Below are 17,246 nucleotides of genomic sequence, written 5' to 3' on the forward strand. Positions count from 1 at the left end.
GTAATAAAATGGGACTGATACATATTTTAAGCACCTACAATGTACCAAACACTATGCCACATCTCTCAAATATGTTTTTCCAACCCTAAAGTAATCCTATAGGACAGGTATTAACTTTATTCCATAGGTTAAGAAAAATAAGGCTCAAAACCATAACCAACAGCCATACTGCTAGTAAGTGACACAGCCTAGAATTTGGCTGTAGTCCAACTTCAAAAAATTCCAAGCTCTTGCCGCCACACCATACTGCAAGTTGTAAAATGGTGGCAAGTCATAATATCTGCTGGCTACTGTGGCCCAGGGGACAGGGCTGGTACCAGGCAGCCTGGCCGGTCCATGAGGACTAACCTTGCTCTCCTCAGGGTAATAAGACCTTCCCCCATGCACACTTAAATAATAACAGGGGTTTTTACTACCCTTATTTGAAAGAAACATATAATAAACCTGGAAGCCTAATATACATTTTTGGGAGAGGAATCAAAATCATCATTGTAAACACAATACAAAAGGTCTGTCTTACCTTTAAATATTTCACCAGCTTCTGAATTTGCCAATATTCCGATGGCAAATCTACATTTGCCTCCTGACGATGATCGGGTGGTTCTTCATCTTCCTCACTCTCTGAGGAGCTCCCACTAATAATTTCCTCAATCTTCTCAGCACTCTTACTAAGAACAATAACAACCACCACATATAATAAATATATTAATGCTACAATATGGATGTGGTTATAATCATTAATATTTCAGTAATATGAACATAAGCAAGGAATAAGATACCAACACCTTCTGAGTTCTAGAAGATCTTTGTTAAGACCTAAGTGAGGAGATGAATAAACCCCTGTCTCTATACCAGGTACAGTTCATTATTATTGCTTTGCATGCAATAATAATAAGGAAAATAGTAAGAAATGAACAAGGGCATTAAGTATATGTCCTATGGGTGTGCTATACAAAAAGGCAGCCATCAGTCATAGTGGTTAAATAACCTGCAGGTTATTTATGTTTATATTTACTTTATTTATTGAATTGTGTTTATATTTATTTAATTTATTGAATTGAAATGGAATACAATTAAAAATTCAGTTTCTCAGTCAACTAGCCACATTTCAAGCACTCAATACTCACATGTGGCTGGTGGCTACTATACCAGACGGATCAAATCAAAACCATTTCTGTTCTCAGGGAAAGTTCAATTGGGCAGTGCTGCAAATGCCCAGAGGAAGTGTGTCTCTTTTATGAAAGGGAGTACACTTTGTTCCTTACTGTTCTAGAAGCTTCCAACTCAACATTAAGGTCATGGACACCAGCAAGTTCACTCAAGCTTTCATGACCATATCTAATTCATTCTCACTTTCTCCTTCTCTCCATCCACTCTTCCCTCCAACCCCCCATGTGCTCTCTTCTATAAGTGTCTTTCCTCATTCTCTTCTGAAGCATAGTAGGAGAAAGCATGGTACTACTAATTGCACAATAGCAGTAACTTTCAAGTTTTATTAATTTTTATAAAATTGTATGTATTAGAGTGAGAGAGAGTGCATGCACAAGCAGGGGGAGGGGCAGAGGGAGAAGCAGATTCCCCACCAAATAGGGAGCCCGATGACGCGGGGCTTGATCCCAGGACCCAACTGAGTCACCCAGGCGCCCCTGAGTTTTATTAATTTTTAAGATTCTCTGATTTTTTTTATTTCTCAAATGTGCTCTGGCACAGAGAGTCCTGCAGGACGGCGCTGTTGTGCGGACTGGGCCACAGTGGAGTGAAATTGAAATCCTGAACTGAAGTGCCTGTTCCAAGTCAGGAAGCTACATGATGAGTTTCAGTGTAATGTATTCTCCTGTCCAACAAATGGCAGGAAACCTGGGTTGGGTACAGAGCAAAATCTGGTAGATAAGGCTTACTTAAGAATCAATGTAAACTTAACTCAAAGGTCCCAGATTGAAACATATACTAAATTAACCTATATTCTCTGGAGAATCTGTAAATGTACTTTTCCTTAGCCTAACAAGCTCCTGGAGTTAAGAGCAGGGTGCAGTGGGTTTACCCAATCACTCCCAAATCACGTTAAAAAAATCAGTACCCCTAAGGAAAGCTGTTCTCTTTCTCCACTGAGGAATCCGTTGACATATAACTTTAAATGGCTTTCCCTATCTTACGAGGTTCCCTTCCTGTCCTGCCCCACAGCAACCATACATTCAGGAGGTAAAAAGAAGCAAACCTCAATGTTTCTTTGAGCTATGAACTCCACCTTAAGAAATACTTCTCTACCACATCATTATATCCACTTAAGCAAGAAGAGACATAGAGAAGTTCTAATTTTTGTCAGAATAATGGCTGTTGCTTGGATACATTACTCCTTTACCCTCATCTATCACTCTAGAGTTCTCTGACTCACTAAAATTTGACTTAAAATTGAAACACTTTAGGCCAAACATTTATTTCAGGAAAGAGGAAGTAGATAGTATTTTCTTTAATCTTCCGACTAAGTACATAAAAAGTCTGGATATTATATATAAAACAAACATGAGAGGGCTCTAACAGATAGAAAGGAGAAGAAAGACTATATAGGAATCTGCGGACTTGAGGAGCAGCACAATGGTGAGTTACTTGGATTTTCTTTTTGTCTCATGTATCCCAGATTGGGTACTAGAGAAGACAGTGATGTGGAAACACCAATGAGCACAGAAAATAAGCACATAAGAAAAGCCTGCTCTTTCTTCTCAGAGGGCCAGAAAAGGAACAACTTAATAAGACAGAAAACTTTTAGGCAACAAATGATCTATTCTAGTCAACACCACGGAAAACACTGTGGCCCACCTCCACTTCTGCTAGCAATGGCCAAGCAGAGAGCTTGGTGTTCTAACTTTATCAGACTATAGCAAAGCTCCCTAATCCCCATGCTGGAGGGTGTCAGAGGAGGCCTAATGGAGAGTCAGGACTTTCACCAACCCCAGCCCCCACTGACAAATTAACAAAGGGTCCCTCCCTCTCACAGACAGGTTGGTATCCACAGAGACCTAGTCAGAGCTTGAACTTCCATTACCACTCAGAAATAATGAGGAGCCCCTCACCCACCTCCCCAGGTGTCAATGAAAGCCTACTTGAAAACTTGTAATTCCTTCTCTAACCTGAGGAGGCAGCACACACCTTGTCCCACCCATGTGGTATGAGAGGAGGCCTGCTAAAACATAAGATTTAAATAAGATCCAGAAGAATTAAGAGAATCATAGAATCTCAAAAATTGTTAAAAATTACCCATTTCTTACCATGCTCCAAAATGGAATAGATTAAAAAAGACTTTCATGGAAGAGGGGGTTTGAGAGAATGGAAGGAGAAAAAGAAAACCAAAAAATGAAAAACAGAAAGAACGAACAGAAAAATATATATATAGTGACAAACTTAAGCCCTAACATAATAATGACATTAAAGGTAAATGATCTAAATACACCAATTAATAGACAGAGTTTAACTTAATGGACCAAAAAGAAAAAGGGAACCAACCAAATGCTATCTACAAGGAACTCATTTCAAATATAATAATATAATATTATTAGTTTGAAAGAAAAGGAGAAAAAAAAACCCACCATGCAAACAATCAAAAGAAAGCAGAAGTGGCTATATAATATCAGATTAAGTAGACATGAATAAGAAAATGACAAGGGACATAGAGGAGCATTACATAATGATGGAGACATATCAATCCCAAATATGTATACACCAAACAACAGAGCTGAAAATGCATGAAGCAAAAATAGAACTAAAAGGAGAAACAGAAAAATTGCAATTATAGTTGGATACTTCAATACTTCTCTCTCATCAATTTATGGAACAACTGGACTGAAAATAAGCTAGGCTATAGAAGAAATCAACACCACCAAACAACATGATTTAATCCACATTTATAGAACACTCCCACAGCAGCAGGCTATACACTCTTGTAAGCACCCAGAGAATCTATACCAAGACAGTTTTGCCACACAAAACCTCAACAAATTTAAAAGAATTGAAATTATATAGGGTATGCTCACTGCCCATAATGGAATCAAACTAAAAAATCAGTAACAGAAACAGAACAGGAAAATCTCCAAGTGCCTGGGTACAAAAAAATGCACTTGGGTCAAAGAAGAGATCCTCAAGGGAAAAAAAAAAAACACCCCACAATTGGGGCGCCTGGGTGGCTCAGTCGTTAGGCATCTGCCTCCAGCTCAGGTCATGATCCCAGGGTCCTGGGATGGAGTCCCACATCAGGCTCCCTGCTCAGTGCGGAGTCTGCTTCTCCCTCTCCCACTCCCCCTGCTTGTGTTCCTTCTCTCGCTGTCTCTCTCTCTCTGTCAAATAAATAATCTTTAAAAAAAAACAAAACACATTGAACTGAAATGAAGATGAAAATACAACATATCAAAACCTTTTGTACACAGATAACAGCTAACCCAGTGCAGAAAGGAAACAATATAGCACTAAATGCTTACATTAGAAAAGAGAAGTCTCAATTCAATAATCTAAACTTACATCTAAAGAAACTAGAAAAAGAATAAAATAAACCCAACACAAGAAAGGAACTACTAAAGAGCAAAAATCAATAAAAGGAGAAGCAAAAAACAATTTGAAAAATCAGTAACAAAAAGCTGCTTCTAGAAAAGATCAATAAAATTGACAAAACTCTAGCACAAAAAGAAAAGACACAAATTATCAGTACCAAGAATGAAACATGGAATATCACTACAGATCCTGCAGACAACAGAAGGATAATAAGAGAAAACTATGAACAACTGTACATATGTAAATTTGACAATCTAGATAAAATGGACAATTCAAGTACAAACAATCACAACTTGTCCAATATGAAACACATAATTTGAATAGCACTACAACTATTAAGGGAATTTAATTCACAATTTAAAAACTCAAAACAGAAATCTTCAGGCCCAGATGGTTTCATTGTAGAATTCTACCAAACACAGAAGAACACCAAATTTCATACGATCTCTTCTCGAAAAGAGGAGCGAACTCATTTTACAAAGCCTCATATCAAACCAGACAAAGACAGTGCAAACGAAAACACAAACTAATACAATATCTCTCAAGATTGTAGATGCAAAAATTATTAACATAATATTAAGCATATATAATTCAGCTATATGTAAAAAGGATGAGACCACTATGACCAAGTAGGGTTATTGCAGAGATGCAAGGCTGACTTGGTATTCAAAAATCAATCAATCAACCACACTAACAGCCTATAAAAGAAAAATGACATCATACAATTGATGTAGAACAAGCCTTTGACAAAATTCAACACCCAAATGTGAATAAAAATGCTCAGAAAACCAAGAACAGAAGGGACCTTTATCAACTTGATGAAGAATATTTGTATAAAAACCTACACCATCATCATACTTAACGGTGGAAGACTAAATGTTTTCCTTGGGAAAAGAGACTCACTATGAACACATGCAACAACTCAGATGGATCTCAAGGGTATTCTGGTGATGAAAACAAAGCCAATATCAAAAATGTATAATTCCATTTAGATGATAGTCTCAAAATGATGAAATTATAGAAATGGATAACAGGTTAATGGTTGCCAGGAGTTAGGATGGTGGGGAAGAGGCATGGGCATAACTGTAAAGAGGTGGCAGGAGAGACTTCCCAGTGGTAATGGAACCCTTCTGCATCTTGACTGACATGGTCAGCACACACATCTACATGGAATAAAGGGACATGGACCTACGCATGCACATTATACCAATATCAGTCTCCTGGTTTTGGTGCTGTGGGATAATTATGCCAGATATAACCATTGGGGGAAGCTACGTGAAGGGCATGAGACTCCTCTGCATTATCTCTGCAGCATTCTGTGAATCTGTAATTATTTCAAAATAAAAAGTTTCAAAAATTGTCAAACAAATTGAATAGTTTATTATGTTGAACCCCCCAAAATAGGATAAATGTAGTAGGGTGTCTTAAAGTTTGTTCTTTTTCTGAGTGCGCAAACTTTATAATGTGAAATTTCTGCATTTCTTCCCACCACCACCCCAAACTCACTACAAAAGTGGCTGACCCTCCTTCAAATATACCACTATTGTTGTCAAATGGAAAACTGGGTAAGAAGTTTATTAGCCTTCTATTAATGGCTGTTTTTTTATTTTTATTTTTTTATTATTATGTTCAGTTTTATTATTATGTTCAGCATATAGTATATCATTAGTTTTTGATGTAGTGTTCAATGATTGATTCATTGCATATAACACCCAGTGCTTATCACCACACCTGCTCTCCTTAATACCCCTCACCCGGTTACCTCATCCCCCCACCCCCCTCCCTTCTATAACCCTCAGTTTGGTTCCCAGAGTCCAGAGTCTCTCATGGTTTGTCTCCCTCTCTGATTTCTTCGCATTCAGTTTTCCCTTCCTTCCCCTGTGGTCCTCCATGCTATTCCTTATGTTCCCCGTATGAGTGAAAGCATATGATAATTGTCTTTCTCTGCTTGACTTATTTCACTCAGCATAATCCCCTCCAGTTCCATCCATGTCGATGCAAATAGTGGGCATTCATCCTTTCTGATGGCTGAGTAATATTCCATTGTATATATGGACCACATCTTCTTTATCCATTCATCTGTTGAAGGGCATCTCGGCTCCTTCCACAGTTTGGCTATTGCAGACATTGCTGCTATGAACATTGGGGTGCATGTGGCCCTTCTTTTTACTACGTCTGTATCTTTGGGTAAATACCTAGTAGTGCAATTGCTGGGTCGGAGGGTAGCTCTATTTTTAACATCTTGAGGAACCTCCATACTGTTTTCCAGAGTGGCTGTACCAGCTTGCATTCCCGCCAACAGTGTAAGAGTGTTCCCTTTTCTCCACATCCTCACCAATATTTGTTGTTTCCTGTCTTGTTAATTTTTGCCATTAATGACTGTTTTAATGAGAAATAACATATAGCTCTTTAGAATTGGCAGTGCCACCAGTGATGAGTAAAACGAGGCCCAGGAAGGTGACTTACCCTTGCTGTGATAGGATTGTTAAAAAGTAAGAGATCAGCAAAGAGCCCAGTTTTCCTATCACTCAACTCACTGCAATCTGCATTAAATTCATTTGTTTACAGAGAGGTAACTAATTCCCGTAGATCCCTGTATTTCAAAGAACTCTTCACTAAAAGGATATCTTGTAAGCACATTTAAAGAAATTCAACATTATCATTTTTATAACTAGTAGCTGTCAATAGAGGTCTCTGAGGACCCTGATCTAATGGTAAGAACACCAGTCATTTGCATGCGAACTAGGGCAGGCTTTAACGAAGGGCTCACGTTGCCAGACACATACCACACTAACTGTGCTCTTCTGTGTGAAACAGGTGGTCCTGACCTTTCAAGTCTTCCTCCATGTTTTTCCTCTTGGGTGTCTCTCAGTAAGCTTTTGTGCCTAAAAATATATTAACTTTTTAAAATTAATTTATGTGGAGTAACAGGAAATTAAACATAGAAATGTCTGCAACGATCCCATCATTTTCATGCACCCCAGTGACGTGTTCTCCTAATACAGAAAATGACTACACGAGTTCCAGCCTCATCTGACACCTGCAAGGCCCTTCACTCTGTGCCTTCTACTCTCGGTGCTTACTGCCCTGGGTGAGAGCTGCCTGTTTTCTTCTCTTCCCCACCCAACACTGCAGCAGGGCCTGGATTTGGTTCTCCAGCTATTCCCAGGTTTAGCATGGGCCGTGGCACATTGTGGGTTTCCCTTACATAGTTGTTAGGTAAATTCATAATTGAAAAATGTAAATGTCTGTTTCAAGATTTCCCTGATTAACTTCACATAATTGTAATCATTCTAAATTCCCCTAGCACTTACTTAATCAGGTCCCTACACTATGTTTACATTGCCCATGAGATTTCTCCGTGTCTTTTATCATCTTTTTCACGTGATTTATTTGCCCTGACTTACAGAGTGAATTGTGTTCTTCCCTTCCCCTCTGGTGCCCACATGTAAACCCTATTCATGCCAAATCCTTCTACCTGGAATATGAGGAGGAGCAAGGAGGGATCAACCTCTATTTTGGAAGGAGATGTCAATAGCTACTCTGTACTTTTCTATGTGACATAAACCTATGTTAAAAGTTAGGTAAACATGGGGGCGCCTGGGTGGCTGAGTCGTTAAGCGTCTGCCTTCGGCTCAGCTCATGATCTCAGGGTCCTGGGATCGAGTCCCACATCGGGCTCCCTGCTCAGTGGGGAGCCTGCTTCTCCCTCTCCCACTCCCCCTGCTTGTGTTCCCTCTCTCACTGTGTCTCTCTCTGTCAAATAAATAAATAAAATCTTAAAAAAAAAAAAAGTTAGGTAAACATGGTTATTGAGGATGTATCAGAAAACCCCTCATGCAAATTTCTACATACTTTTTGAAATCAACAGTGGCCTTCCAGTTTAAACTTGGCTCTAGTCTTTTTGTCATTTGACTCTTCCCAAAATTAATTTGGTTCTTCTCCAGCACACTCTTGCCTGAAGCAGGAAGAGCTTTTTGAAGGGCGGCTGCTTCTTCCTTCTTAGGTGCCTCCTTAAGTGCTTCCTTTTTTTTCCATTCTCCACTGAATCTAACATCCTTTATGTACAAAAAACAAGAAGAATAATTTTTACAATGATATCACTTCTGAATTATCTGGTGCTATCTGAAAATTAACACTGGTGGTAACTTCAGAAAAGGAGGTCACTGACGCATCTAACTTGTGTTGCTTAGTGACACACATTGGAGAAGGGCCACCTCAGGATTCAGGTCTCTGTTGGAGCTAGTCTGACAGAAATGTGATGTTCCAAAGCTCACCCTCCTCCCCTGCTGCAGCACACACACACACAACAGCAGGGCTGGAATTAGTCACTTCTCACCACCAGCAGAAAAATCTAAACTCAAATGCTGTATTGACTGGGACACATCATGTACAAATTGCTGAAACCAAGAATAAAGAGAGTATCTTGCAGGTAGCCAGAGACAGAAGACACATGACAGACAGAGGGAGAAACATAACAATTAAAAGAGACTTACCAGAAACAATGCAAGCCAAAGGAAAAGAGAATGACATCCTTAAAGTATTAAAATAAAACCAAAGACCTGTCAACCCAAAATTCTAAACAGAGACAAAAAAAAAAGCTTTCAAAAATAAAGGCAAAATAAGACTTTCACAGATGAACAAAAGCAGAGAATTCACTGCCAGAAGGCCTGTGCTAGAGAAATGTCCATGAAGTTCTTAATTCAGAAGGAGTATCATACCAGGAAGAGTATCATACCACATCTACATAAAGAAATGAAAACCTGTAGAAATGGTAAAAATATAAAAGACCCTTTGCATTATTTTTGATCATTCTAAAATATAATTGACTCTCTAATGCAAAAAGAGTAAGGAGGGCATGTGTTGTGATGAGCACTGGGTGTTACATGCAATTAATGAATCATTGAACACTACATCAAAAACTAAGGACGTACTATATGGTGGCTAGTTGAACATAATAATAAAAAAATAGTATCAATGTGTTGAGGGGTTAATACCATGCAAAAATAAAATGCATGACTAGAATGCCAAGGGAAGGGAGAGGCATTGAAGGTGTACCATGTTAAGATTCTTAAACTATTTGTGAAATGGTAAGATAGTATTTAAAGGTGGACAGGATAAATTAGAGGTATACATTATACACCCTAGGGCAACAACCATGAAACTTTTAAGAAGTATAACTGACAAACAACATAAATAAAATAGAATCATTTCTAAAAGCTCAATTAATACAAAAAGGGCAGAAGAAGAGGAAAAAAGAACAAAGAACAAATGGGACAAATAAGAAACACGCAGCAAGACAGTAAATTTAAATTCAACTCTATCACTAGTTACATTAAATAAAAATGAGTTTAAAATTTCAGTTAAAAGGAATCATCAGATTGGATGAAAAAGGAAAACCAACTATTTGTGGTATTAAAAAACCCACTTTCCATGCAACCAACAATCAAAAAATGCAGGAATGGCTACATTAAAAATCAAACAAAATGGACTTCAAAGCAAATATTATCAGACCTAAAGAGGGAGATACATAATGACAAAGAGTCAACACAACTCTAATTGTGTATTCACCAAATAACAGAACTTCAAAATACATAAAGCAAAAACATAACTAAAAAGAAAAAGAAACCCACAATTATGAGACTTCAAAACTCCTTGCTCAATAATCACAAAAATTAATAATGTTGAAGACCTGAGTAATACTATCAACCAAAATGACAAAACTGACAGTTACAGAACATACTACCCAACAGCAGCAGAACATACATTCTTCTCAAATGCACACACACAAAAAATCACCAAAATTGACCACAGTCTGGGCATAAAATAAACATCCACAAAGCTAAAAGGACTAAAATCATACAAAAGGTCTTCTCTTAATACAATGGAATTAAACTAGAAATCAGAAAAAGAAAGGTACCTGGAAAATCTTCAGATATATTAATTTGCATGAAAACATATAAAAATCTATGGGATATATTTATGTAGTGTTTATAAAGAAATTTACAGAATAAAACTTTATAGTAGAAAAAATAAAGGTCTCAAATCAATGCCTAATTAAGAGCTTCCAAATTAAGAGATTAAATAAGGAGAGCAAATTAAACCCAAAAAAATCAGAAGGAAAAAAATCATTAAGAGCAGAAATAAAATAAAAAGGAAAGCAGCCAAACAATAAAGACAATCAATGAAACAAATAGCTGTTCTTTTAATAAAATCAATCACTTTGGGCACCTGGGTGACTCAGTTGTTAAGCATCTGCCTTTGGCTCAGGTCATGATCCTGGGGTCCTGGGATGGAGACCCGCATCGGGCTCCCTGCTCAGCGAGGAGCCTGCTTCTCCCTCTCCCATTCCCCCTGCTTGTGTTCCCTCTCTGTCTCTCTGTCAAATAAATAAATAAAATCTTTAAAAAAAATAAAATCAATCACTTCTTTGCAGACCAATCAAGAATAAAAGGAGAGAAGCCTCAAATGACCCATATTAGAAATGAAAGAGGGGTCATCACAAAAGATCTTCCAGACATTAAAGGATAATAATGGAATGTTGTATGTGATGCCAGCCAGGGTAGTGTCAGATGAGGCTTCGTGGGAACTGAATTTCCACCCCTGTCCAATGGTAATGAAGCACCCCACACCACCAGAGCTGTCCATGGAAATTAAGTGAAGAACTCAGACTTTGCAGGACCTCCAGACTCCGCCAGTGAAGTGCCTAAGAAAGCCTGTTAAAACAAAAGATTTAAATAAAATCCAGAATTTCACAACATAATGCCGCAAATGTCTAAGACGATAAAAGATCACTCATCCTACCAAGAACCACGAAGATCACAGCTTGAATGAGAAAGGATAATGCACAGGATAATGCTTATACCAACACAGGATAATGCTTATACCAAGATGAAAGAGATGTTGGAAAAATCTGATAAGAATTTAAAGCAGCCATCATAAAAATGCTTCAGTGAGCTATTATGAAGACTTGAAACAAAAAACTAGAAAGTCTCAACAAGTAAATAGAAGATATGAAAAAGAACCAAAAAGGAATTTTGAAACTGAAATTTGTAAGCCAAAATAAAACTCACTGGCACAGGCCTAATAATATGATGGAGAGGACAGAGGGGAAGAATCCATGAACTTCCATGAAATTACCCAATATGAATAAAGAGGGGGAAATTCATTGGAAAAAAAAATGAACAGAGCCTCAAGATCTGTGAGACCATAACAAAAATTCCAAAATTCATGTCATCAGAGTAAGAGAAAGCGAGGAGGGAGAGAGTCAGTCTAAAAATGTATTCTAACAAGATTTGAAATTTTCTCCAACTTGGAAAAAGACATAAATCTAAGATTCAAGAAGCTGAGGAAACCCTAACCAAAGAACACAAAGAAATCCATGCCAAGAGACATGATGATAAAAGAAGAAAACCTGCAACAGCAGAAAAGAACAACAATGGAAAAGAATAAAAGTGTGGGTAAATACTTTCATTCTCTTTTCTAAGTTTGATGGTTGAAGCAAAATATAATGTTGTCTCATACAGTTATCAATGTATAGAGAAGAAATAAAGACTATAAAAAATAAAGAGGGGATAAAGAGACTTCAAAGGAGATATGGCTTCTTTTTTTATTACTAAAATTGTATTTATTTTTTCAGTCTCATCAGTGTAATAGTATTATAGCTTTTGCAAGAAGTTTATGTTGAAAGAGAAATGACATAAATTCTCACATAGTATATTTGTAAAGGAAGATTATGTTGACAGTTTTTCTTTTTGTGACACATCAGGAGTTGCAAGCGATTGAGTCATATGCAATTATTGTTTGAAGGAGAGACATGGTTCCTATGCTTCACTCAAACTGGTATAATGTCAAACAGCAGATTATAATTAATTATGTATGCATAATATGGTACAATACCCACAGTAAACACAAACACAAAATCTATACAAAGAGGTACACTCAAGACACTATGGATAAGTCAAAGTAGAATTCTAAAAAATGTTCAAGTTATCCGTAAAATGCAAGAAGAAAAAACAAAAACAAAAACAAAAACTAAAAGGAACAGAAACCAAAGTAAACTGGCAAGTGTAAGCCCTAACATAGCAATAATTAAATGTAAATGATCTAAACACATCAGTAGACACATCAATAGTTTCACAAATTTATTTTTAAAATGACTCAACTAAATGCTGTCTACCAGAAACTCACTTCAAATATAACAATATAGGTAGCTTGAAAGTAATAGGAGGGGAAAGATATAACATGCAAACAGTAGTTAAAAGCAAGCCAGAGTGGCTACAAAAATATCCGATTAAGTAGACTTCAGATAAAGGAAAATTACCAAGGAGAGAGAGGACATCACATAATGATAAAATGATCAATCTATCAAGAAGATATAGCAATCTTAAATGCATATACAGAGCTGCAAAATACAAAAACAGAAAAGAAAAATCAGACAAATCCACAATTATAGTTGAAACACTTCAAAACCTCTCTCTCAACAACTGATAAAAAATCAGCAAGAATGTGGGAGACCTTAACATCAAAAACTGCATGATTTAATCCACAAAGTAAAAATAAGAGAAGAAATAATAAATACCAAAGTGAAGTAGAAAAAAAAAAAACACAGAAAAATCAATGAAACTAAAAGCTAAGTCTCTGAGGAAATTGAGAAAATCAAGAGATCTCTATCCAGATGGATCAAGAAAAAATAAAACACCAATGACCAATACCAGAAACGAGAGAGGTAACAACAGCTACATATTCTATGGACATTAAAAGATGAAAGAATAACTATGAACAAGTTTATGACAATAAATTTGACAACTTAGATGAAATGGACAATTTCCTTTAAAGACAATCTACCGGGGTGCCTGGCTGGCTCAGTTGGTAGAGCATATGGTTCTTGATCTTGGTTTGTATGTTCGAGCCCCACACTGGGGGTAGAGATTACTTAAATTAAAAAATAAAATGGTTAACATAACAAAGGTTATGTGTACTTTACCCAATACAAAATTAAAAAAAAAATAAAGACAATCTACCAAAACTCACTCGAGAAGAAACAGATAACCCGCATGGCCCTAACTATCAAAGACACTGAAATCTGTTGTTTAAAACTTATCTACAAAGGACACTCCAGGCCCTGATGGCTTCACTACCAAACATGTAAGAAAGAAATAATACCAACCCTGCACAAACTCTCCCAGACATTGCAGAGGAGAAAAAGTTTCCCAACTCATTCTAGAAGGCCAGTATCACTCTGATAACCAAAACCAAAGATATTAAAGAAAACTACACACCAATAAGCTTATATGGATGTGAAACTTAAAATCTTAGCAAGTTAGATCCCATAATATATAAAAAGGATACTACATCCTGAACAAATGAGGTTTGTTCCAGAAAGGTAAGGTTAGTTTATGTTTGAAAACTCATCAATGTAATGTACTACATAAACAAACTAAAAAAGAAAAAAACACAATTATCTCAATAGGTAATCATTTGATAAAATCTAATAGCCATTCCTTTTTGGGGGTTTTATTTAAATTCAAGTTAGTTAACATATAGTGTATTATTGATTTCGCGGTAGAAATTAGTGATTCATCAGTTGCACATAACACCCGTGCTCATCACATCAAGTGCCCTCCTTAATGCCTATCACCCAGTTACCTCATCCCCCCACTCACCTCCCCTCCAGCAATCCTGTTTGTTTCCTATTGTTAAGAGTCTCCTATGATTTGTCTCCCTCTCTGTTTTTATCCAATATCCATTCCTAATAAAAGTTTTCAACAATATCACATAGAGGGGAACTTTTTTAACCTTATAAATTTCCTCTGTGAAAAAGCTACAGCTAACATCATACTTAATAGTGAGAAACTGAAAGTTTTCCCTTTACCACTGGGAACAAGAGACTACTTCTATAGAATTCTGTACTGGAGGTTCCAGCTAGTGCATTAAGGAAAGAAAAAAAAAGGGACTGAGTTTGGAAAGGAAGAGGCAAAATGATCTTTATACAAAGACAATATGATCATCTATATAGGAAACCCTCTGGGATCTACAAAGCAGACACCAGAATTAATAAGTGTTCCAGAATATGAAATCACTATATGAAAATCAAGTGTATTTTTATATAGTAGCAACAGATCATCACAAATTGAAATTTTAAAACTACCATTAACCACAGACCTTGTTGAATAAAAATTCGAGTAAGTTTGAAGATTTAACTGGTTTTATGAATCAATTTATGAATCCAGCAGCATCCCATCTAGCAAGTAGTGAAATGCTCCACAGAGCTGAATAAAAGAAAGGTCTTTTTTTTAAAATTTTATTATGTTATGTTCATCACCATACATTACATCAAAAGAAAGGTTTTTAAAGACAGAGAGAGCATTAAAAAAAAGGAATTTATTAGCAAGGAATGTATTGTTTAGGCAAGGTTGCCCTCCTACATGCAGCAGAAGGGGTAAATCAGTAAATTTCAAGGTATTGACCAGGAAATTCCAGTTGACTGGTTATAGGTTATATTCCTGGGTGGTTGAAACTGCAGTTATTTCGGTATAATATAATAATATTATATATTATGTAGTATACAGTAATATAATTCTTGGGTGTTGACTTGGCCTAAGTGATACCATTTTGGGCCTGCGGTTTTCTTTTTAACCCCTCTAAATTATGAAATACTTACAGGTAGGTTTCATAAGAGATGTGCAAGACCTGTGCACTGAAAGTTACAAAATATTGCTGAGAAAATTGAAGACCTAAATAAATGGAAAGACATACTCTGTTCATGGATTGGAAACCTCAGTATTGTTAAGACATTAGCTCTTTGTAATTAATCTATAGATTCATCATAGTCTCAACCATAATTCTTTCAGGCTTTTCATGAAGAAATTGACAAGCTGACCCTAACATTCTAATGGACATGCAAAAGATGTAAAATAGCCAAACAAGTTTGAAAAATAACAACATTGGAGGATTTACACTACCTGACTTCAAGACTTATTATAAAGTTACAGTAATCAATACAGTGTGGTACTGGTATAAATCACTGGAACAGAAATACACCCATACAAATAGACAACTGATTTTTGAGAAAGGCATAAAGGATTGTTTTTTTTTTTTTCAACAAATGGTGCTGGAACAACTAGATATTAATATGTAAAAGGAAAGAACTTTGATCCATACCTCATGTCATGTACAAAAAATAAACTAAAAAGGCCTAAATGTAAAACCTAACATTTGAAAACTTCTGGAAAAAAAATATTGGAGAAAATCTTTATGACACAGAATTTGGCAAAGCTATAAAGAAAAAATTAACGAGTTGGACTTCATCAAAATTGAGGACATTTGCTTTTTGGAAGACACTAGTTGGGAGAATGAAATGATAAGCCACAGACTGGGAGAAAATACTTACAAGTCATATATCTGACAGAATATGTAAGCCAAGAATATATACAAAGATCTTTCACTACTCAGTAAGAAATCAAACAACCCAATGAAAAACTGGGCAAGGGGCGCCTGGGTGGCTCAGATGGTTAAGCTTCTGCCTTTGGCTCAGGTCATGATCCCAGGGTCCTGGGATCGAGCCCCACGTCGGGCTCCTGGCTCAGCAGGGAGCCTGCTTCTCCCTCTCCCTCTGTCTCCCCCCTGCTCAAGCTCTCTCTCTCTCTGTATCTCTGTGTCTCAAATGAATAAATAAAATCTTAAAAAAAAAAAAACTGGGCAAAAGATTGGAATAGACACCTTATCACATACAATATATGAATGGCAAAATAAGCATTTGAAAGACTGCATTCCAGAAATGCAAATTAAAACCCAGTGAAATACCAGTACATACATCTATTAGAATGTCTAAAATCAGAGGACTGACCATACCAATTATTGACAAATATGCAGAAGAACTGGAATTCTCATACCTTGCCGGTATCTATGTAAAATATTACAACCACTTTGGAAAACAGTTTACGAATTGCTTAAAGAGTTAAACATACAACTACCATATTACCTTGCTCTTTTATTCCCAGATTTTACCCAAGAGAAATGAAAGCATATGATCTGTGGAGATAAGCACCCAAAAACAAAATGTTGAAAATGTGAGAGCTTAAATTTTAAAGATATGTACAATGTTTTGAAGATAAAGTAAAAGAACATTTGCAAAAGGTGGGTGACAGCAAAGAAAATCAGAGGATCAATCTCAGAGGCCCAACATTCAACTGGGTAAGTTTCAAAAAGAGAGCAAAGAGAACAGAAAGGAAAGAATGATTAAAGATGTGATACAAAAAAAAGGATTTTTCTAGTTCTGAAGGACATATGTCATCATTAATGAAAAACAAACAAAACCAGCACCAACCATATCATCATGAAAATTACAGAACATCACGAATAAGAGAAGATCCTAAAGGCTTTGTTAGATGAGAAAAGTCAGAACAGACAGGCCACATAGAAAAAAAAATGCCTTTAAAATTCTAAGTAAAAATTATTTTTGAACTATCATTATAGAAACAATAACTGAGAGAGAAAAATAAAGATACTTCACATGCTAACCCTCAATTTTTTCCATTATGTGCCTCCTTTACTCAGGAAGCTCCACCAAAATTATGGGGTACACCAACAAAAGGAAAACTGAATGGAAGGGAACTTCCTCAACATAATAAAGGCCATATACAAAAAGCCCACAGATAACATCACATTTAGTGGCAAAAGCCTGAAAGCTTTTCCCCTAATATCAGGAA

At 36.5% G+C, this 17,246-nt stretch overlaps 1 protein-coding gene across 6 annotated transcripts in view; it reads right to left on the minus strand.

Moving 5' to 3' along the window:
- The window catches only part of ARMC4 (armadillo repeat containing 4), a 187,099-nt gene that overhangs the window by 149,885 nt on the left and 19,968 nt on the right, over positions 1 to 17,246 (minus strand). For 5 of the 6 annotated variants that reach the window (XM_032395840.1, XM_032395838.1, XM_032395843.1 and 2 more), the window contains 3 exons: positions 8,392 to 8,594; positions 7,323 to 7,421; positions 521 to 668 (listed from right to left, as the gene is read on the minus strand). In XM_032395840.1, coding sequence (XP_032251731.1) covers positions 521 to 668; positions 7,323 to 7,421; positions 8,392 to 8,594 — 450 coding nt within the window. The remainder of the gene's footprint in view (positions 1 to 520; positions 669 to 7,322; positions 7,422 to 8,391; positions 8,595 to 17,246) is intronic. The other variant, XM_032395839.1, reaches the window with a different exon arrangement.

The sequence above is a fragment of the Phoca vitulina genome, unplaced genomic scaffold (genome assembly GCF_004348235.1).
Source record: "Phoca vitulina isolate PV1807 unplaced genomic scaffold, GSC_HSeal_1.0 scaffold88, whole genome shotgun sequence".
In the NCBI taxonomy this organism is placed as follows: Eukaryota; Metazoa; Chordata; class Mammalia; order Carnivora; family Phocidae; genus Phoca; species Phoca vitulina.